This window comes from Camelus dromedarius, chromosome 24 (genome assembly GCF_036321535.1).
Source record: "Camelus dromedarius isolate mCamDro1 chromosome 24, mCamDro1.pat, whole genome shotgun sequence".
Classification (NCBI taxonomy): domain Eukaryota; kingdom Metazoa; phylum Chordata; class Mammalia; order Artiodactyla; family Camelidae; genus Camelus; species Camelus dromedarius.
In genome coordinates this window covers 32,625,243-32,647,652 of record NC_087459.1, presented here as the reverse complement: position 1 = coordinate 32,647,652, position 22,410 = coordinate 32,625,243, and the positions used below count along the sequence as shown (strand labels likewise).

Genomic DNA, 22,410 nt, shown 5'->3' with positions numbered 1-22,410 from the left:
TTCTGTGATTATAATTTGGTGGTTTTTTAATCTACTCAGTGACAAAACCTACCACCCTACTCCTTCCCAGGAACAGCAGCTCTTGGGGACGGGGCCCCAAGGGGATAGGGAAGATGACAGAAGACAGGTCCGTGTGGTGAGGGGCAGGAGCAGGGAGCCCGAGGAACAAGAACCCATTTGGGGACCCTGATGTCATCCAAGTCTCAGAAACTTCTGACATGGCAGCGTTTCGTCACAGGGATGAGGGGAACCCACCCCCTACCATTGGCCTGCCTCCTCGCGCACTCCTCCAAAAGGTTCGGCACGGCGTGTCCAGCCTGACCTGCTGCACTGAAGTCGGGGCAGATTCTGGCCGGCGGGGACGTCGAGGAGGATGAGGGGGGCGGTGTCAGCGCCAGCTCCACGTGGAGCAGCTCTTCCCAGTCGCGGCCAAAGCTGGCCAGTGAGGTGCCGGGAAGGTGTCTTTCCGGGGCTCCCGGGCCGCGCATCGATAGGGGGAGGTGCATCTGTCTGGCACTTAAGGCCACCATGTGAGCTGCCCCTGGGGAGGCGGGAACGAGGCAACCACCCCCAAGGGCACAATAAAGGCACCTGGGTTCCTTAAACCCGCGAGGCAACAGGCAAAACAAGAGAGACCGGGAAGGCGTGCAGGTGCCAAGCAGGCACTGTTCTTTTCCTAACAAGACACACTACTTTCCAGTTTTAGGTATCCTGTCCTGTAGAACACGCCTGGTCCTCTCAACCTAACCTTCCCCTCAGAGCATCACCACGTGAGGGGCGGGGAGGCAGTTTTCCTCGTGGGCAGAGCCGGCGCCAAGACGACCTCGTCCGAGTCGTCCGAGTTCACTTCCTCCGCGGGTGGAGGCATGGCGGGCTGCAGCCCCGAGGGAGAGGGCTCCGCTGAAAGGAAGCAGAGACAGGAAGGGGGTCACCCCAGCGCTCAGGGCCGCCAGTCCCGGGCACAGACGTCCCGGATCAACTTCACGCCACGCCACCAAGCCACCCTCATATGTACCCACACCACCTCCACCGATAAGCTCAGCTGCAACATTTTGGTCATTTCCAAAAAGCAAAACACCCACGAAAGGTGAAGACTGGGGCGGCTCAAGTCTTTGGCAGGAATTTTCCACGAGCCACCCTCGCAGCAGCGTCCAGGAGCCTGGGGCCCCGGGCGGCCGGCTGTGACTCGCGGGCAGATGTGGCCAGTGGCCGCCAGCTTCCTTGGGAGGACATGGGGGCTCACGCACTGCACACCCCCGCAGGTGGGGGAGGTAGGACAGATGAGCCAACGCCCGGTGACACCCCCACTTCCACTCCTGCCGTCACACACATCCAAACCCTTCAAATCCCGTGACAGATGCTGGACGGGGAGGCTGCCTACAGATCACCGCCACCCTAAGTGCCACCTGGACGGCATGTGAGGAGGGGCAGGGCCCTGCTGGGCCATCGCTCCCAGCCCCAGGAGGGTGCCTTGCCCTTACTGCTTCATAGAGTGAAAAAATAACCAGCCACTGATCTGAGATTAAAAGGGAAGGAAATTAGGACTCAGCCGTGCTGTGGCTGCTCTGGGTCAGCTTTTCTTCTGTAACTTTCACGAAAATTATTAAAGTGGAACCCTATGAAATTAAAAACATCAGTTTTCAAGGTTATCTTCTTTTTTCCTTAAAAACACTTCCACAATCAGGCCACACCAGGGCGTGGTGTCCACTTTTCAGAGACGGTTTCTTTGGGTGAATGAGAGCTGGAGGCTGGAGCGTGGTCTGCGGTGGATCTTTTTAGGCAGAGGCCGAGCGGCCGCTTTAAAATGACACACATTTAACAAGAGGAGAGAAAGGTGGCATGAATGACACTCTAGCCCCAGTCAGAGTCTAGAGGTCACCAAACGTAGGTCCTGGTGACATCAGTGTGAAACAGGCTTTTGGAGGACAATGTGCAGCTTTGGGGGCTGGAAGGTTCTGGGGCGGCCCCCCAGCTCTGTGAACTCCCTCATCTTCCCTGCACACCCCCTGCTGCCGGTCTGTCTGCAAACAGAGGCTCTGGGGAGACCGTCCAAATTCAAAGTTACCAGCTCTCCCGGAGCTGGGGCAATGGGGTGAAGACCCGGGGGCTTCTCCCAGACACGGAAGGGTGATCCCTTGGGACGCCCGCACTCACCGGGGCCGGGTGGCGGGGCTGCCGGCTTCCCTGGGCCCCTGGGTGCTTCATGCTCGGGAGCTGGCCCCTCCGTCGGCTCCCCGCTGCTCCCCTCACTGTCTTCCTGACCTGAAATGACACACATGAGAAGCTCCCATCTGCACGGAGACTCACCATACCCCCCGCCTTCCTATCCTCACATTTTTGGCCCAGAAAAACTGCTTCCTTCTGTAGTCTGTCGTTGGCACGAAGCGCCGTTCCCTCCCTGCACCTGTCCTCCTCCGATCCCATCTCTGCCACCCCAGACTCGGCCCTGGAAGCCCTTCATGGAAAGGTTCCCACGGGAGCCACGTGTGACGGCGGCCCAACGGCTGCCAGTCACAGAGGAGACTCGGGCCTACACTGCCCCGTCTGCGACAGACCTCAGAGTGCCACCTGTGTGCCGTCTCTGGCCTTACAGACATGGCCCAGGGCTTCCCAGTTACAGTGCGAGGCAGCAGCACCGAGGGACAGTCAGACTCGCAGGACGTGGGTCCCGAAAGTGGCTTCCAAGCGGCCTTGGGAACGACGGAGCGGGGCCCAGGCCCCGAGAGTGGCGGCGCCCCCGTCAGTGCCAGGACTTCTGCGCTGACGGACTTCAGGTCGCAGCGAAGCAGGAAAGGAAGCACAAGCGAGCCTCACTTAAAACAACCACCAGGAGAAACACCGGCCCAGGGAGGAGCTGCCTCGCTCCGGTTAGACTGAGATAAAAATCAAAGCCACGAGCTCCACCTGCGTGGCACGTGGCACGTGGCCCGTGGTGGTGGGAGCGCCACTGTCACCAACCAGGAACCGGCTCCAGGTCGGGCTCCGGGGAGTCCTGTGGGGGCCGTCCCTTCCCGCTACAACCCGAGGGACAAGGGACGAAGCTGTGACGGGAGACATCACTCGGCCTGCAGGTGGCCGTGCGGGCACGCCCCTTCACGCGTCCAGCTTCAGGGACGGTGGCAGCACTTTTGGCTTAAACCTCAGAAGGTCCGCAGCTCCTTACACGAAATCCGAAATGAAATGAAATCACCAGGAGAAGCTGCAGGGAGGGGTGAGGACAGGGGTTCGCTGTGCGGGGCCCAGGCAGATCTGTCCGTGCACGCTGCAGTGGTGGCTCTCTGACCGGTGGCACTGGGGAAAGCAGAGAAACTAGCTGAATCTGACGTCAGAGCAGGCCAGCCTCGTCTGAGGCCTGCCGCCGGGCGCACCCACCTGCTGGAGGCCCCCGCCGCACAGAGGCGCCCAGCATCCCTGCCCCTGAGCCCTGGGCCGCGTGCTCTCAGCCTCGCTGTAAATCCCACTCCTTGCCCGGGTCGGCGTATACAGGGGTCTGAGCTGCTGCAGCTGGACAGTCCTGACTGAACCCTGGCGACCCAGCAGGCATGGTGCCGAGGACGAGGAGTGTGGGATGCTGCAGGAAGGCCCCCGACGACACCCACGTCTCCCTGAGCACAGGTCACGCCACACTTCCTTCAGGAAGGGGCAGGGTATCAGGACAGGGGCCCGCCCAGCTGCAAACTGATGGTACCAGGACCACAAGGTACTCACGCCTTCCCTCCGTCTCTCCCAGCAGGAGGAAATGCTTCTAGAAAGGCCTCTTCCCGAGGCCCAGGACTGGGGGCCCACCCCCCCGGGAGCTGCGGGAGGAGCCTTCCACAAAGTGTGAGCTAGGTCCCGGCCCGGCCCCTCCCCATGCCTGGGCGCGATGTGCCTGGGAGGGTGGACAGCCCCCGTGCGCGCCCAGCACCGCCCTCAGGACAGAGGTGGCCTGCCGGGTGGACCTACCTGTGCCTGGCCCGTGCCAGGTGTGCCCGGAAGACGGACTGGATGGTGGTGATGGCCTCCTCTTGCCCCGGGTCACCCCCGGCCTGGACGACGGGGCTCAGAACGTGGGGCGAGGGGGAGGCCTGCGGCAGTGACAGTGGGGAAGGAGCCGCTGGAGACCTCCGCCACCTTCCCCCCCAGGCCCTCAGTGCCAGGTGAGAGCACGGCTCCGAGTCAGGTGGTTCCCCTCGTTCCTAACTACTTCGGCGGAGCTTCCTGGTTGCAGGTTAATTCTTAGACTCTAGAGATTCTTAAAGTGCATGTCTGGGTGTTTTCACGGGGGGGGGGGCTGCTACAGAATGCTCCTGTCTTTGCTGTGTTTTCAGCTTATGTCTCAACTGCGAGGCGGACGTGGTGCTGCTGCTCCCGCGCTCAGAGCGATCTGCAGCCTGAAGCCCAGGCCAGCCGTGACCCCTCGGGCAGCTGAGGCCGCACGCGCCTCGGGGCGGGGGGCGAGGCGGGACGCGAGGACCGCAGGGCGCCTGCGCCTGTCTCGTGGGGATGTGTGAAGAGAAACGGAGGCAGAGCTCAGAAGGTGGGGTCTGTGTGCAGCCCCCGAGGGTTACCTGGCTGGGAGGGCTCGGCACGCTGGGGGGATGCGAGCCGCACGCTCTGCTCGATAGCAGCTTCGCCCGCGCTAGGTGCCCCCGGAAAGCCGCCTGCAGCACGGTAGCTGCCTGGCAGGAGAGGAGGGAGAGGTGGAGTCAGCTTCCCCAGAGGACGGCAGGTGCAGCTCACGGGAGGTTCCAGAGGGAAAATGCCTTCCCTTCCTCCTGCGTGATCACGGGCATATCTGAAGGAGCCCCTATCTCCTCTGCTCACCCAGGATCTCCTACAGCGAGAAACACACCAACCCTCCGGGGAGAGAAAGGCCCAGACGCCCGAGCCCACCGTAAACGGGATCTTGGAGGGTGAATGCATCACCCGTTAAACGCCCATTAAACGCGATTAGGCGGCTGCTAACGTTAACCCGCATTTCACACACAGTTTGGTTCCCACGTAGAGACGGTTATTCCGTGTGGGAGCGGACTCTTCTGCTTCTGCTTTTAGGAGGTGGACGCCTTCTAGATCAAGCAGGGAGGAGCACGATCGCAAACTATCGCCAAGGGGTTACCCATCCTTCGGCCTTAATCTTGAATGTTTTCTTTAGAAATACACATGGATGAGCGAGATCAATGCTCTGGATTTTCAATGATCCTGCCTCCAGCCCTGGTTAAAACTACCCCTGATGGGGGCCACTGGGGAGAACGGCCCCCTACCAGCACGCTGAGTCCTGGCACTCGGGCCTGCGTTCAGCGGCTCAGACACTTCCACCATCACAGTCCCCCAAAGAAAACACCTTTGTTTTTCTTGAAGGCCAGTTGGGGGAAATGCCACAGCCTTGGGGGTGGGAAACAACAAAGGGAGGTGAAAGAACATGGGTCATTAAGGACAAAGTAACCCCCTAAAAGCAGCTGAGTACTGCAACTAATGCACAACACCTGGCTGCCAGGACAGCTTCTGCGTCCGCTGGCAGGCGAGGCTCACTGACCAGAGACCAACAAGCAAGACAGAAAGGGGACAGAGTGTCCACCTGGGTCACAGATGCTCCACACAGCCCTCTGAGGAACCCCCAACCATTCCCGCATTCAAACACTGAAGGTACCACTCTGGGAAAAGGGACAGAGTGGTGGCAGAAAGATAGAGAGTGTCCCCAAGTCCATGGAACTTAACGTTCTCACGCGAGAGACAAGCAATTTTAAAAAAAAGGTTAAGTATCAGGCAGGGGTAAACGCCCTGAAGAAAAACAAGGCAGGGCGAGGGGCTGGAGAGTGACAGGGTGCGGGGCCCAGAGAAGGCCACGTCTCAGAGGAGACCTGGACACAGCGAGGGAGCAGGGCCAGCGAACATCGGGAGAAAGGGCCTCCTAGGCAGAGGGGGCAGCGAGCACAAAGGCCCTGTGGCAGGAACAGCCTGGGTATTTTCAAGGACGCCAGAGATGCCTCCGGACCGAGCAGGGCTGGAGGGGTGGCCAGAGAGGGTCGCAGGTAGGACTTCAGGGAACAGCTTGGGTCTGCTCCAGGTGTGAGAGGAAGTTGCTGTGGAGTGATGTGATTTACCACTTACAAACGTGGCCCTGGTGTCTGCACGGGGAACAGGCCGTGGCGGTGGGGCAGAAGCAGAAGCGGGGCGGTGAGGGGGCTGTGAGACGGTCCCAGGGCTTATATCTGCGCCGCCCACAGCAGACCCCGCTGTCCGCTTCGAGTTCCGGTCACACCCCGTTCTCTCTTCCTGAGCAAGACACACCCTGACGCTCATTGGGGCTTTGTTGGAGCGAATTCTTCTACCCAGGAGGCCCGTCCTCTGACTTCCCAGTCCAGTGAGTCCCTGCTGGTCTCCAGGGCCCCCTGCAGGGACAGTCCAGCCTGGGCAAGCAGCCCCTCGGCCGTGGGTGCGGCCCTGAGCCCACCTTCTGCCCTGGACTGGAGCTGCCTGTTTGTCTCAATGTCTCTCTGTGTCCTGAGGGCCCCCGGCTTGCTGGACACAGAACTGATGATCAGTAAAAGTGTGTTTAGAGAGTGAATGAGTGATTGCATTCTGAAAGTGTGAAATTATCCAAGTATTTATTTGGTGTTAATGTCACTCATGTGTTTTAACTCAATGTTGGGGTCTGCCCCGACCTCGTGAAAACAAGCACGCAACGATGTTTCTTGAGGCCCGCCCCCACCACCCCACGACCACCTGAACCAAAGTAAAAATACGCATTTTGAAATTGGTGAAATAAAACTTGCTTACCTCACTCAGAACAGCCTTATTTTTCTGAAATAAAGAGATAAGTTATGAATTAACACGATGAACTTTTTTATAATACAGTGCTCATTTCTTGATTCTGTCCCTGCCACAGCCAACAGTGATGGAAAAGCAGAGTCGGGGGCCCCTCCCTACCTCCCACAGCCGAGGGGCTCCGTGCCTCCCTGACGCCTGTCCCGCAGCTGACGGAGCTGAGGGAGCCAGACATGCCTGCGACAGCGAGGAGGCAGTGGCCGTGATTAGGAAGGAGAGTCACAGTCGAAGACGAGGGTGTGTTGGGGGCGTCTGTGCCGCTTGGCCAGCTGTGTGGCGAACAAGTGACTCACGGGGACCAACTATGATGCGGGCGTCCTGGGCTCCAGATGAGGAAGCCGCTTCCCCCAGCTCAAGCTGCCCTAACCCGGGGTGACCTCTCTGGGTGCTCACAGAGCGGCTGGGCGCTGCCGGCTGGCGATGCTATGCAGGGGACTCACAGGCAGGGGTCTGGGTCGCCGGCTCCCAAGCCTGAGCAGCCATCAAGACCGGCAGGGGATGTAAGAAGAAAGACCCAGCCGCACCCCCGACACACTGAAGCAGCACCGCCAGGGTGGGCTCCGAGGATGTGTGCTCTTAGGGATGTGGGTGGAGCCCAGTCCTTCCGACGACATGCAAGCCCCAAGCACAGGAGTCAGGAGGTCACCAGGCTCCAGCCTGGAGGCCAATGGGGGAAAGGCCTTGGCGGTCTGATGGGAGCCGTGGGCTGGGGCAGAGCTCTTACGCCGAGCAGAAGGATGGCATTTGCAGAGGGGACACACCCTGCCCGCCCCCACCCCAACCCCCCACGTCATCTGAAATGACCGAGTGAGGTAAGACCAGCGAAGGATGCAAAAGCTGGCAGCCATGATGCTACCCAGAGACCGAAGTTAGAATCACAGCAGGGGACCACCTGGTTTCATGTGAGTCTTACAGTGAGGCATCACCTATGAGTTGTTCTTCCCCCAAATCGTTTTCAACCTGAATTGAATCAAGCCTGTGGACCTAACTCCCCATTTACAGGGAGGACAGGGGACAGGGGAGCACTGAAAGGACACCAGAAGCCATCTGATCCCAGGTGGGGGATAGGCTCCAGGACCCCGCCTGCACTCTCCAGGACGTCTTTAAAAGGGTAAGGGCAAACCACACTAAAGAGACTTCAACAACTGAGTGTAGTGCTCTCAGTGGATTCGGACCCAAGTCCAGCCTTGGTTGGATCCTGGTTTGAAAATGACAGTTACAAATGGCACCTTTGGACAGGTGGGAAATGGGACCACAAAGAGGATGTTAGGTGGTACTGTGAAACCGTTCAGCTTCTCAGCTGCAGTCATGGCTCTGTGGTTAAGCAGCACACCTCATTCTCAGAAGATACACGCTGGTCTCATAATGCCTAAAACTTACTTCCGAATGGTTCTGGAAAAAATAGTACGTCTCGAGAAGAAACACGGCTAAGTGAACTGTTGCTGACTGGAGGTAGTGGACAGGAACTAGTACACGGGGGGGCGGGTGTGTGAATACACTGAGCTCTTTCAAAACTTTTCTACATTTTGTAAGTTTGCTTAATATAAGTCGGGAGGAAACAATGATTAAAACCCTCCACTGGCAGCCTTTGGAGCTAAGATCTTATAAAATCCAGATGAACAGAGAAGTCCAGTTCCTGTCTGTCTGATCAGCTGGGGAACAGGGCTGTGCTGTGCTTTACAGAACTGGGGAGCTCGTCCACAGCGTTCAGTCATCGCAGGGCAGGACAGTCATCAGCGAGCCGCCCTGGAGCTGAGAAAGGAAACCGCGCCTCCCTCCATGAGAGGACGCCGGCAGTCCCCCTCCTGGCCTATTGCCCGACGTCGCCCCAGGCACACAGGGACCCAGTGCAAGCCCACAGCCCCTGCTGCCCCCGGCCCAAAGGTCCGAGACTCACAAGCGCAGTCCTGTCCCGTCACCCACGCCACCCACGCCATGGACCTCTGAGGAGCAGCCCCGAGGCCTGCAGTGCTGGGAAAACCCCTCAGCTCGGTCCCACGGTCTGGTGGGCTGCACCCAGAGCCGGTGTCCCCGGACTCAGCTCACTACATGTGTGCCCATCAAGGAGGGGACCGAGGCCTCCGGACAAGTCACTGCCTCGTCCCATCCAGCAAACGGAGCAGGCTGCTCCTCCAGGAGGGGGGAAGGGACCCCTTGGCTCCCCCTCCCCGGCTCAGCCCCCCTACACAGCTCCGCCTTCACTCCCCCCGCATGGCTCCAGGTGTGGCTTCCTCGCTCCCCTCCGCCCGAGGTCCGGTCCCTTCTCTGCGAACATTCTGCTCCCCTACATTTCCCCACGTGTCAGCCACATCTGGTACGGAGCCCACCTGGGGAAGGGGCCCAGTAGGTGTGGGCACGTCAGCACGTGAACAACGAAGGCGCGGCCGCGGGCAGCTCGCTCACCTGGCGCCGGTACACCTGCCACCGGCTCTGCAGGAGCCGGGCAGCGGCGTCTCTCCTCCCCGCAGAGCAGGCGGAGGGCGGCCGGGAGGGGCCGCCCTCTCTCCAGTCACTGTCGGGCCCCGGCCCCGGCTCCGAGTCCAGCTGGGAGGGTCTGACGGTGGGGCTTGGGGGCCGGGGTTCTTCCTGGGTCTGCAGAAAAGCCAAGGTGTGACAGGCGTCAGAGCGGCAGCGGGGAGGGCCCCGGGCGGGGCGGCAGGACATCAGGGCAGCGCTTGACCTGACGCGGGGAAGCTTATCAGACTAGACTTTCTGATTTACAGGAAAACCCGTGTCCTCACCGCTCAGCGTGTCAGACGACAAAGAAGTCTCTGGAGAAACAACAAGCTCGCTAGTGAGCAGGGTGACGCTGGGTTTGGTCAGCCCGGGGGCTCCGTCAGGCAGGGCTCCCTGCGGGAGGAGGGCGGTCGCCCGCCAAGTGTCCGGGAGGCGGCTGGCTCCCACAGCCAGAGCGCACTTCCCCAGCTCAGCGCATCTGTGCGTTAGCGCAAGAATGACCTGCTTCTCCAGGATCTTTTTTCGGTCTTTTATAGCCCAATGCTGGGCTACATGAATGGGACTTCTGAGATGAAAGGCTTGGATTTTAAGACAGAAAGAAGCAAGAACTGCTGCTGTGGCCATCAAGACACCACTGACTTCCACCACTGAAGGGGCCAGATTCATTACCTACGAGAGAGCACCTTCCCATAAGCATAAACACTTGGGTGTGTCCTCACATGGAGGGCGGAAGGCCAGCTCAGCGCAGACGCCCTTCTCAGCGGAGGAGGCCCCGTGCAGAGATGCCGTTGCAAGCGCTCTGAGTCCGTGCCCTGTGAGGCCGCGAAGCTGCAACCCCACGCCCGGCCCAGGAGGCCTGCCCTCCGACTAGGCGCCGTGCCCCGAGCCGACCAGCCGCTGTCATCACTCTCCAGGCTGCTCCAAGTTACTTCTGCCAAGGTTCCCCACACAGCCTCTAAGACAGGCCTCGTCTCCCCTCCTCCCCGACCCAGCACAGCTCCAGCCCTGTGCTCCACGGAGGACTCCGTCCCGCGTGGCCTGTGCTGCCGTGAGCAAGAAGGCAAAACCCGTGACTTAGAAGATAAAGGAAGACGAATTTACTCAAAGAACTCCTGCCAGACAGCTGAAAGGATTTCAACTTCGATACATACAAAAATTCCTCGAAGCGCTGTTAAAAACGGACCCACGTCACCTTGTTTAAACCTCCGATTACTCATCCACAGCCGAATGCTGGGAGCTGGTTCCCCTGTCTGGAGGAACACAGAATCTTCCCAATTAATCCCATCCTCTTTCCTTAAAATGGAAATGCTTTCCAAGCAGGGAAAAAACTCAAAACTAAACTTTGAAAATAAATACTGAGGGTAATTTTGACACCCAGCAAATCTCCTAACCCAGCCCCCAAACAGGGGAAAGGCAGACACTAAGGCTGCAGCCCCTTGAGGAAAAGGACTCTCATCGGGGTCTCTGCCGGCCCGGCCCCCGGCTCCCATGAGCCAGGGGTAACGGAGCTCAGGGAAAGGAGGGGAGCCTGCTGCACGGGCTGGACCCTGTCCAGTCGGTCAGCGCTGGAGGCCCTCAGGACAGGAGGCTACACCCGGCTCTCTCCCGGGCAGGATCTGTGTCCAGTGGATGCACAGGGAGGAGGTCAGGGCTGAGATGACCTTTCCTCCGTCTCCAGGTCAGCACCTTGATAAGACACCAGGACACACTTGTTTTCCTTCCGTTCTCGGTGTCTGCGGAAGGCCTGAGCGGGAGGAGGGAGGAGTCCACGAGAGCCAGAGGGATTCCTCAGACAAAGCCGTTATGCCACTTCCGGGGGACGTGGAGAATATTTTTCTCCCTAAGGGATACACAACTTTGGGGGGTGGGAGCCTGATAAATGAGCACAGCTATCCACGTCCCCTGGTGTTGGGTGCCTCCCAGGGGTCAGCGCTGCCCGAGGCGGACAAGTCATAAGTCGGCCAGCACCGGGAGCACCCCACTTGGAAAGGATTTTCACAGCACCCGGAAAGGGACACGGCACCTCCAGAAGACACACAGTGCAGCTCCGCCCATGACACGCCCCGGCCGTCAGCGGGTCCCCTCAGCCTCCTGGCATCCCCCTGGGGCCACCAGTCCAGGCATTCGGGGAAGCAGGCGTCTCTTGAAAACGGACCATGGCGCAGAGTGGCCCGGTTCCTGGACGCAGGGACAGTGGTTCTATGGCACCCAGAACGTTATCCAGAGCACTGGAAGCTCCACCGTGGAAATGCGCCCACGCGGATAACACAAGAAGTCTGCTTTAGCAAACGACAGCTTCAGAAGGGATGGAGGCGGACTCACACTGTCCAGTCCACACCTGGCCAGCAGGACACGCGGGATCGAGGGCACGGCACGAGCGCCGGGGGCTCCTGCTAGCACGTGCCAAGAGAGCCACCTTCTTTGGCCTGTCGGTGGTGCTGTGGTGCTCCTCGGCGGCTCCAGATCCCCTGTCAGCTCTTCCTGAGCCAGAGCTGCAGCACCTGCAGCGTCTTCGGCTAGAAGAAGATTCCAGCTGAACAAGAAAGCCTTGGAAGAGGGGGCCAGTCCAGAGTAAAAAAAAAAAAAACACTTCTGTTTTCAGCTCTCAGCAGATAACTCCATGCTGAGCCTGGGACGCCTTCCTTCTCCTGGTGGCCAGAGACAGTCCGGTCAGGATCCTGGCTCCCGAAGCAACAGAACTCTTGGCTAAAATGTGTCCTAGGTGAAGCCCCGCCGCCCAAGGAGACTCGGCATGTCACTCAAACCTTCAGTCGGGGCCGCAGAAGAGGGACGGCAGAGGGGTTGCAGCACTGACTGTCCCTCCCCGCGTGCCCCGGGCGGGCCGCCCCGCCAGCTGGCTCTCCCATCGGGCACGCGCGCCCCACGGCACTCCTGGAGCGGGCTGCAGCCGCGGGGTTCCAATCCCTGTTACTAGTTTTCTGTATTAACAGATACAGGATCATACCTGCCATCTGGAGAATCCACTAATTGGGAAAAAAGGGTTCGTGAGGAGGCACATTCTAGCCACCAGAAGTCTGAGTGCAGGTAGCACTGGGCCAGCGGGAACCAAAGGGCCCCCTGGGACCCGCTCGCCTTCGTGTCCGGAGAAGTGGAGGGAGCAAGGGGCCAGGGATGGGGGGAGGGGTTGCCCAGACCGACCGCCTACCTGCCCACAGGTCCTGCCGAGGGAACCACCACTCAGCAGTGCTTCAGTACCCAGAGCAGGTGCAGGGACGGGAGAAGCCACGCTTTCCCCGCCTGGCCCGTGTCAAAGGCAGACGCTGAAACCAACACTAAACACGCAGGGTTCCTCACTGAGGGTTCATGCCTCCCCTCCAGCCCTTCTCAAACTCTTTCTCACCTTCTAACGGACAACCCTTGTTGGACGTTTAAACTTTTTATACGTTTCAAGTTTTGGTTAAGATCTTCACTCACCAACTTAACAATCTAAGACACGAATACTCATTTGAAAAGTCCATTAACTGGCAATTAGTTAGTCCAGAACTCCAGGATTCAAGACACAATTGATAGAAATCGATGGTGATGATAAAAGGAAACTGGACTGTCAGTGCTGGAGTCAGGAGAAACTCTGGGTACAGAAACAGCCAGAACCGTCACGCGTCAGCTTAGAGTCCCACCATGCCTGGACAGGAGATGAAACTGCAGCCAAACCATACCTCAGGAGTCATTTCCACGCGGTCATCTTCCTCTTCATTCTTCATTTCTTCCAATTCTCGAAACTTCTTGGTGAGTGCTCGAATTTCTTCTCTGAAGTGGGAAGGGAAAAAAGGACTCCTTACTGGTCGCCATGCTGTATAAGACGGCTATACGTGACAGGAGGGGTGGCAGCCTGCGATGTGGGCACCGGCCAGCACCCGACTGCCCTGGGGACCGCTCCGGAGACCCCACTGGACCCCACTCCCGGCACAAGTAGGTAGGAGCGGAAAAAGTACCAATTGCCTGAATGATGAGTAAGTGTCACTGGGGGTTTTTAATGGAAGGAAACACAACTCTTGTCCTCGCCACAGATTTTAAAGGCAAAGCGAAAATAATTCTGTGCTGTATACCTGCCCCTGCTGATTTACCTGAATTCTAGCCTTCGGACAAAATCTAGTCACATTTATTCTGAAAATAAAATTTTTAATTCATCTCAGTAACTTGTTTCTCACTAACTATTCTGAGTGCTAAATATTTCTTAGATTTCTAATCTACTTTTTTTGGGTGATTGAGATAAAATCCATGTAACATAAAATTCATTAAAGTATGCAATTAAGTGGCTTTTAGTGTGGCCACAATGTTGTTCAGCTATCAGTGGCATCTGATTCTAGAACATTTCTATCATCCCGGAAGAAGCCCCTCACCTGTCACCCACTCCCTCCCCTCGCCTCCCCAGCAACCACTAATTCAGTCTGTCTCCATGAACGTGCCTCCTTTGGCTACTTCTGAATCACACAACATTCGGGCTTTCCTGTCTGCTTCTCTCATTGAGCCTCATGTTTCTGAGGTTCGTTCACATTGTAGCAGGTGTTTAACTTCATTCCTCTGGATGGATACACTTCCGTTTCTTTATCTACTCCTCAGCTGATGGACTTTTGGGCTGCTCCCACTTTTTGGCTGCCATGAACAGTGATAAACACAGGCGGGTGGGAGCTGACTGACATCCGGACGGAGTCCTGACCGGGGTATGGAATCTGGGCACGCTGAGCCTGCCCATGATGGACATGCGGGAGGAGGATGCGGGCAGGGGAGTTGGCCGTGATGCCAAGGGGGCAAACGCTGGCCCAACCATGAGGAGCCTTTCCCCAAAGTCTGGATCTTTGCTCTGGAGGAAACAGCAAACCGCTGAGAGCCGTCAGAGGGGGAGCAACGTGATGGGGCCTAGGCTTTGGAAGAGCCGCCCTCGAGGCTGGGCTCAGAGCAGATGGAGGGGCGGGGCAAGGGGCAGGGAGGGCCTGGAACTGTGTCTTCTGACTTAGTCCACTCACCTCAAAGCCTCCTCTCTCTCTTTTCTCTCCTTCTCACCCTCCTTCATGTTTTCCAGCTCCTTCTGCAGATCCGCCTTTGTCTGCAGGAGCTGCTTCACTTCCAGACTGAACAGGGAACCAGAGACATTTCAGCACCATTAAAACCTCTGCTCCCCGTTACCCGGGTCATCACAGAGCAGGAAGAGCTTTCAAGAAAATATGTGTGTAACCTCCATACTCATGATGGGAGGATGGAGAAAAGCCCTTCTTGGTAATGGCAGGGAGCCGGCAGCAGACCCGAGTCCTGATGCCAGCTCATTCAGGTGTTTACTGGGCACCTGCTGTGTGCCAGCAACTGTCAGGTGCGGAGCCACTGGGTAGGTGCTGGCCCTGCTCTCATAGGCCTCACCGTCCTGGGGGAGAGGCATTCACCCAGCGGTCTCACAATTAGCGCCTGTCCCTGAGATGAGTGCTGCCATGGGCCCGCCACCGACTGGGTGGTGGCACAGCCTGAGCTGAGGCTGGAGGACAAGGGGTACCAGGTACCTCCAACCAAACGGCTTAGATGGGCTTCCTGTGCCCCAAGGGCAACACGTGGCTTTAAGACAGCCACTGCTTACTGTGGTGCTGACGTCACAGGACTGAGACTCAGCACACGAGTGTCACACAGTCAGGGCTCCACGAACAGGAGCTGTTCAAGCGACGGCCTAAGAGGTCAGAGACGCTAGCTACCGTTCAAAATGACAGCCTGTTTCTACAAGACCCCATCATTGCGTGGATGTTACACTTGGACTGGAGGTGAAAAAGCAGGTGGGGTGTGACACACTGTTCTGCTGTGACCAGAAGGCACCAGAGACAGGTCCTTCTCAGATCTAACCGTGTGAACGAGTCACCAGGGGGTCTCACTGTGAGCAGACCTGGAGTCAGAAGATCTGGGCCAGGCTGACGTAACCAGCCCCCAGGTGGGTGGGGCCTGCATCTCTCCAGCCCCCAGGTGGGTGGGGCCTGACAGCCTGCATCTCTCACAGCCCCAGGTGGGCGGGGCCCGAGGGAGCACATCTGTCCAGCCCCCCGGTGGGTGGGGCCCGCATCCCACAGCCCCCAGGTGGGCAGGGCCCGAGGGCCCCCATCTCTCCAGCCCCCAGGTGGGCGGGAGCAGGCCCTCTCCCCGAGGCCAGGCACCAGTGGTGCCGGACAACGGACAACGTACTCCCTTTCCTGCAGCTGGGTGTGCAGGGCATTCCGCTCGCCTTTCAGGCTCTTCACCGCCCCCCGCAGACGCTCGCCCTCCTCCTGCCGGTCCGGCCGGTCCGGGCGCATCTGCCGGGGCCCCACGGAGCTGGACGCGGAGTGAGCAGGAGGGTTGGACCTGACCACCTCTGAGGCGTGGGATTTGAGGCTTTCCATCGAACTCATTTTCTGGAGGCAACAGACATCTGTTAGACGTTATTTCTTATTTCACTTTCCCAGAAAGGAGACAGTGGCCAAGGAGACACTCATCCCGAGCAAGGGACTGGGAAGAGCTCCGCACGCGGCCTGAGGGCCTGGGATGCTGGCCGGGGGCAGCTCTGCTCCGCCAGAGTCCCGGGGGCTGAGGGCAGGGCGCCCACCAGCACTCCCTCCCGCCCCCGGAGCGGAGCGGGGAGCGCAGACCCGGCCTTAGAGAGCGAGGGCGAAGGGAGGTGAATCCATAAACCAGTTTTCTTTGCACTCATCGATCCTCTTATCTCCCTAAACACCTGGAAATTTCAGCCCTTCTGCTCTCCCGTCAGCCCTGCTCTGCCAGCCGTGGACACCAGCAGCTTCAGGTTCCTGCCGGGCAGCATCTCCGGGTACGCGGAAAGGCGCTGCCCCACCCGCTCCTGGACCTCTGGGGGCCTTTCTTTCCTAACAGGCTTGATTTTTAAACTACCCCCAACTAAACTTCTTAAGTCTTCTGCTTTGTAAACACGTGAAATTGTTATTTTTTATGTTCCTCTCTCTGTTTACTCTGCTCAGCCAGACAACTGACAGCTCTAACTTGATATCTGACCAGTACTCGAAAGGCATCGACCCTTCTGATCAACTTCAACAGCATCGCCCTGATTACACGTGCAAATTCACGGGGTGGGGGGCTGCGAGGAAATGTTAACTTCCTAACTTTTCTGGATGGCAAAGTGTGGATGCACAGTTTTCTGTGAGTTCAGACAGTATACAAGCGGTGAGCGAAACCATCTGGTAAGTGACTGGCAGTAAAAAGCCCCCGGGGCGGGTGGATGTACGTCGGGCTGGGTTTCTGACGGGCTCTGGGATTCCATGCACCCACTACGGCTGCACACGGAAGTTGGAAACGGTGTGTGGGCTGAGCGTACCTTGACACCTGTGACGCGAGGGACAGGAGCGGCTCGGCCGCTAGGTCTTGCCTGGACCCTAGGAGCCTCCTCTCGCCAGCGCGTCCCGTGTGCCGTCCGGAGACAGACAGCCACTGTTTACATGCTCCGTGAGACCTGTCTCCCTCCATAAGGCCCCCGTCTGTCCCCCGCATTCTGATGCCCCAGCACTCTCACAGGGTGGTCCTGAGCAGGGAAGGTGACGTGACAGGCCCACCACTCACTTTCTCCAGCTCTGCGATCCGCCGGAGCAGCCGGGGCTTACTCCACTCCACGTAACCTGAGGGCAAACGGGGTTGGACGGTCACCCTTCGTACAGCTCTCCCGAGGGGCCCCTTCACAAGGACCCCCCAACCCCCTGTCTGGAGCTCAGCCTGACAGCTCCCCTCCACTGGCTGGCCCCTGCAAGGCGGGAGCTCCACACCCAGCAGATCTGTGGCAAAGGGCGGCTCCAGGGTGACACAGCCGTCCCCTTCCCTGCAGTCATGGGCACTAATGGTCTCCCGATGCTCAGAGTGACCCCTCCCCTGACTCTGCTCCCAGCAGGCTGGGGCCCCACCAGCCCATCAAGATGGTCCTTCTCAAGCTCACTGGTGGGGTCACTCTGCCAAATCCAAAGCTCCAGTCTCAACCCTCATCCTCCCCGGCTCATCAGCACATCTTCCCCCCAACACTTCTTCCCCTAGCCTTCCGGATGCCCCGAGCACCTCTGCCCTCTGGGCACCACTGTGTGATCCCTCCCCTCCTCTCTACCCACTCACTAGGGGGTCTGACTCTCGCCAGGCCCTCTGGCCCCTGACGACCTCCAGCTTTCTCTCTCCTGCCGAGGCCCTGCCCTGACTCACTGATGCGTCTGACCCCCCTGGGCCCTGGAAGAGGACACCCGCAGACCCTCCCCGTTCCCCCCCGCTGCAGTCAAGGGCACCTCTGTCCTCTCAGAAGCTCAGACAAAAACTGCAGAGAGACTCCCCGTCTCACAGGCCACACCCAATCTCCGAATGCACGGAGCACCTGGCCATCTCTCAGCCCTCAGCGCCACCTGGTCCGGGCCACAGCAGCCCCTACAAGGACCATGCGGAAGCTTTTGTCTTCCCGGCCCCCCCTCCCCCACACAGCGTCCACCCAGCTCAGAAGAGGGGGTCCTTGAGAGACAAGTCAGACACTTCTCACCTCTGCTCAAACCCTCTGTCCTTTGAGTGGCCATCAAGGCCCTGTTTCTTGCCTGCCCCCACTTCTGTCTTCATTGCCACGACTCCCACCGCTACCCGGCTGGGCACTGGGCCGCCTCACTGGCCCGCAAACCTGCCAGGCACACTCAGGGCCTCTGCCCGCTGCTCCCCAGCCTGGAGTGCCCTTCCCCCGCTGTGGGCGTGGCTGTTGCTGTGTCATGGGGCCTTCCCGGACCCCATCCCAGGTGCACACCACAGCCCCTGACCCGCTGCCTCCTTCCTGTTACTATGCTTCACAGCGCTATTCCCAGCTGACACACGCGCATTTGACCCGCTGGCTTCTCCTCCTCTGCCCGCTAGGGCGCACCTCCTCGGGGGTCCGCACACGTTCCTTCTACTCTACCTCCAGTGTCTAGAACAGTGCCTGGCACAAAGCACCACGTTTTGGAATACACTTTGAAGCAGTGTGGCCCAGTGGTCTGCATCTGCAGCCAGTGAAACAGGCCTTGGTGGCTGGGAGGGAAGGAGGGAGGGAGGGCCGGGACCCTCTGGCCGGCACCACATCTTCCCGCTGGGGGCACGGGACACGGCCCCTCTGCTGGCATCTACTCCCCCCGCCCCCACCTTGGTGGCTCTGGGAAGCAGGTACCCTTTATCTTGGAGATGGTGGGGGAGTTGCTCAGCATGCGGTCCAGGTCTTCCTTCAGGCTCTGGTTCTCCTCTGTGAGCTCCTGGACGCTGCGGGACAAGCTCAGGAAGGCACTGCTCATTTTTTTCTGCTTTTTAAGGCCGATTTTCTTCTCCACCGGAGGCCTAGGAGCAACAAGACCAAGTGGCCAAGGCTGAGTTCCTCAACTGGCTCAATCCATGTCCAGACTGAGGGGCAGGCATGTGATGTCCTGGGGGCTCAGAGCGGTTTCTGCAGACTGAACAGGGAACACTAACTTTGAACCCCAGGCAGGAAGCTGTTATCCCCCCCAATCCTCCTCATTAGCAAACCCGTGTAGCAAAATACTGCATCCAGCCATTAGTGGTCGGTTTTAAATAGTGCCACTAAAAAATGCATGGAAATTTCTTGTCTCTATTGTTCCAAATGTACCGAGATACTAGTTTTGATTTTGCCTCTTATTCCACAAAGTCTAAAATAGTCGCTCCCCATTACTCATAGATTCCAAATCTGCAAATTCGCCTACTCACTAACATGTATTCGTAACCCCCAAATCGACAGCTGTGTGCCTCTGTGGTCACTCTGAGGCACGGGCAGAGGGGAGGTGTGTCTGAGCCCTGGGCGGGCACCTCTGGTCTCAGATCTTGTGCTGTCAATAGGGTGGCTTTCGTGGTCTACCTGGCGTATCACGTTTGTGCTCTCTGTTGGTGGTTTCACCATTTTAAATGGTCCTTGCAGTGCAGTTCGCAGTCACTAAAAGGCAGCGACTCAGGAGGAACCACACGTGTGTGTTAGACCAGCTTTGTTCAGCCCGAGTCACAGCGCAGCTGGTCGTGCATGCAGCATTGATGAACCAACAATTTACATGAAATATAGTGTCCTTCAATAGGAACACACACAAAGGCAGGTTTCATGCTGCCCGGCTGACGGAAATGCTGTGACCACTCCGGGAGCAACGGGAATCGACTGTGACTCCTGCCTGGCCCTTTACAGAAAGTTTGCCAACCCCCATTTTAAACGACTAGGGGGAAACGGAAAAACGGGAGAGCGTGCCTGGCAGTGTCTGTGCTCAGCAATGTCAGCGACTCACTGCAGGGGCCGGGACCACTCCTTCCTGAGTCTGTTAAAAGCGCGATGTCGTCTCGGAAAGGATAAGGGGTAAAGGAAATCGACCAGATAAGGAAACTTTGGTGTCTCTCTTAGGAAACCTGCGTGGCAAGGTGAACTCATACTTGGTATTAAATGCCTTCCTGGAAGGAAGGTCTGCTTTGAAATTAGGTCTGTTTCCTAATGCTCAGCTGGAAATGTTAAGCAGTTTGAGCGCTGAACACGCTGTTCGGCGTCAGCGCGTGGCCGTAGTGAGGGCACAGCTGCACCGTCCCAGGGGGGAAACATCAGCTCTAGCCATGAACACAACAGGGCGCTGCTCCTAAGTTTTGGGCAGTGTCTGCGGTCTCCACGCAAGGCCTGCACCACTGAGGGCAGCTGACCGTGAAGGCAACCCACAAAACATGGCTCCCAAAGAGAGGGTCATACTTCTTTCCTGTCGTTTCAGAACTTGCCAGGAGAGTCTGGAGACGATGAATCTGTAAACATCAAGTTAAAATGCAGTAAATACAACATGAGACCAGCGGAGACCTTCCTCTGAGAACCCCGGGCTCAGTCCCAGTTTCTGCCCGGGGCAGGAAGTAAGCGCTATGTTGCTGACTGGAGTTCAAGTTGAGAGGGACCAGAGAGGAGGTTCCCACGGTGCACGCAGCCGGGCCAGCACGCACCCTCCCGCACTCTCCCAGCTCGCACCCTGCTCTGGGCGAGAGGGCACACACCTCCTCGTAATACGTCTCCATGGCGATCCTCATCTCCTCCAAGTTGGTGGTCTTCATGTCAGTCTGCAGTTTGCTGAAAACCCAAGTTCAGAGTTAACGTGGCAGACTGCCAGCACTCCCAGGCAGAGCAGGAGGAAGCGTGTTTCCCAGAACACCGGACAAGGATGGGCTTTGGAAGAGAGCCGGCTGGGTGTGTGGCGGGGGAAGCCTGGGCCGGCCCTCAGCTGGCAGGAGGCCTTGCAAAAGACAGATGACGAGAGAACTCCCACCCCCACAGGGCCCTTCCATGTGGGAACAGCCACTTTCCAGGCTGAGGTAACAGACTCCCGGGGGATAGTCTCTGCTTTAAGAGGCTGTCTTTAAAAACTGGCGTAACTATGGAGAAAGACCTCAGGGTTAGACAGGACAAGTCATCTTTGGGGAAGGTGGAGAGATGTTGGCTTGTCCTCAACATTTCACAGACTTCAGGCACAAGGCTCTAACAGAGAAAGGAAAGTCAAGTCACCGAGTGCAGCAATCTGAAACACAGAAAAGCCCAGCCAACAATAAATGCTTAAAGCCGACAATTTCATTAGAGACAAAAGGGAGGGAGAGCTAGTGTATAAAGAGGGTACACGGGGCAGTAGAAAGTGAAAACCTAGATTTCCTTAAATAAACTCAGACACAGCGGGGAAAGACTCTCCCTTGGCGACCCAACATTAGGAAAGGAGTCTGTGTAGCAGCACTAGAAACAGCGCCAGGGTAGGCGGGGCACCGCACAGCAAAGACAGGCAGCGGGCGAGCGCGTGGCCCAGCGCTCGGGGCTCGCATCGAGGTCCCTAAAGTTCACGCCGGAGTAAAACGTGATCACAGAAAACGAAGGAGGGAAAGCGTTTCTCCAGCGTAACAGGACAAGGAAGGATTAGGGAGAACACTGTTCCTTGATGATCTCTGGAAGAGGGAGCAGAAAGGTGAAGCTGGGACAGGGACGTGGGCGGATGGAGGTGGGAAGCGCAGCTGCAGCTGCGGAGACAGCGAATGCGGGTGGTGAGAGCCGCAGGATGCGCCTGCACGTGCGTGTGCGCATGCGTGCGGCCCAGCCGGCCTCAGCCCACGCCCCGCCCCGCCCCGCCCGCCGCCTCCCCGTACTTGATGGTGCTGTCCTTCTCCTTGCACTGCTGCTCCAGCTTGACAATCCGCTGCTTCAGCCCGTTGATCACCTGCCAACGGGACACCACCGCGTCAAGCTGACCGTCCCTGCGGTTCCCCCCCAACGCCCCCAAGACGCAGACCGCCCAGTCCGCAGGCTGGGTTGGGTGTCCCCTGCCGGCGGACAGGGCAGCATTCACTCGCCGGCGTCTCTTCCTGGCTCCAGGTGCAGCCAGGAGAGAGGGGGCCAGCCGTCCCGCCCACCAGAGCAGAGTGGAGGGTGAGTGGGGGGACGGGGGTGCCCCCACAAAGCTGCAGCCTTCCCCCTCCAGCCCACTCCACACTCGCACTGCGGACGGGGGACAGCACCTACACTGGGGTTTAGATACAAAACCCAGGAGCCGAGGCCCGTGACAACTCAGTCCACAGCACCGCGCGGGGAGGGAGCAGGGCTGGAGGCGGCCGGGCAGCCGGGCCCCAGCCGGGGCAGCCCTGAGGGCCCTCCCGCCCGGCTGCTTCCTGCTCTGTTAGTGCAGGCTGTGGGAGATAACACCCCTATATTCCCCAAAGAACACCCCGTTTTTTCTTCTTCAGCAGTCAAACAACTTTTTAATTGGATTTTAAGGTAGTTTTTCATTATCCTAGTAATACTTGAATATATTTTCTTGTAAAAAGAATTATAGATGAAACTACAGCCTTTGACCTCACCCCTCTCAACTAAGTATTATTATCAACTTTGTGTGTAGACCTTAGCTTACGCACGCACACACGTGTGCACAACCACAGAGATTCTGGCATTTGTACATCTGTTTACATAAATGGGATCCTCCCACACATATCTTTCTGCAACTTGCATTTTTTTTTCCACTCAACAAACCGTCTTGCTACTCTGCCCGGCCAGTTCCTGCGGACTTATGTCCTCCTTCCAGGACAGGAACATACACGGTCCAGTTCCCCACCTTGCTGACAGATACTGATCCGTTACCAGTTTGTGCTACTACAAACCCCTTCAATGGAAACTCC

At 58.2% G+C, this 22,410-nt stretch overlaps 1 protein-coding gene across 8 annotated transcripts in view; it reads right to left on the bottom strand.

Annotated features, from left to right (window-relative positions):
- The window catches only part of IQCE (IQ motif containing E), a 40,495-nt gene continuing 18,085 nt past the window's right edge, over nucleotides 1-22,410 (bottom strand). For 6 of the 8 annotated variants that reach the window (XM_064478742.1, XM_031471314.2, XM_031471318.2 and 3 more), the window contains 15 exons: nucleotides 21,388-21,458; nucleotides 20,260-20,332; nucleotides 19,970-20,019; nucleotides 18,416-18,579; nucleotides 16,822-16,877; nucleotides 15,439-15,647; nucleotides 14,250-14,354; nucleotides 12,942-13,032; nucleotides 9,211-9,399; nucleotides 6,760-6,783; nucleotides 4,551-4,661; nucleotides 3,946-4,067; nucleotides 3,164-3,291; nucleotides 2,155-2,262; nucleotides 1-900 (listed from right to left, as the gene is read on the bottom strand). In XM_064478742.1, the coding sequence (XP_064334812.1) occupies nucleotides 764-900; nucleotides 2,155-2,262; nucleotides 3,164-3,291; nucleotides 3,946-4,067; nucleotides 4,551-4,661; nucleotides 6,760-6,783; nucleotides 9,211-9,399; nucleotides 12,942-13,032; nucleotides 14,250-14,354; nucleotides 15,439-15,647; nucleotides 16,822-16,877; nucleotides 18,416-18,579; nucleotides 19,970-20,019; nucleotides 20,260-20,332; nucleotides 21,388-21,458 (1,638 nt within the window). In that variant the 3' untranslated portion in view covers nucleotides 1-763. Of the gene's footprint in view, nucleotides 901-2,154; nucleotides 2,263-3,163; nucleotides 3,292-3,945; nucleotides 4,068-4,534; nucleotides 4,817-6,759; nucleotides 6,784-9,210; nucleotides 9,400-12,941; nucleotides 13,033-14,249; nucleotides 14,355-15,438; nucleotides 15,648-16,821; nucleotides 16,878-18,415; nucleotides 18,580-19,969; nucleotides 20,020-20,259; nucleotides 20,333-21,387; nucleotides 21,459-22,410 lie in introns of those variants that run through there. The other 2 variants (XM_064478743.1, XM_064478746.1) reach the window with 2 other exon arrangements.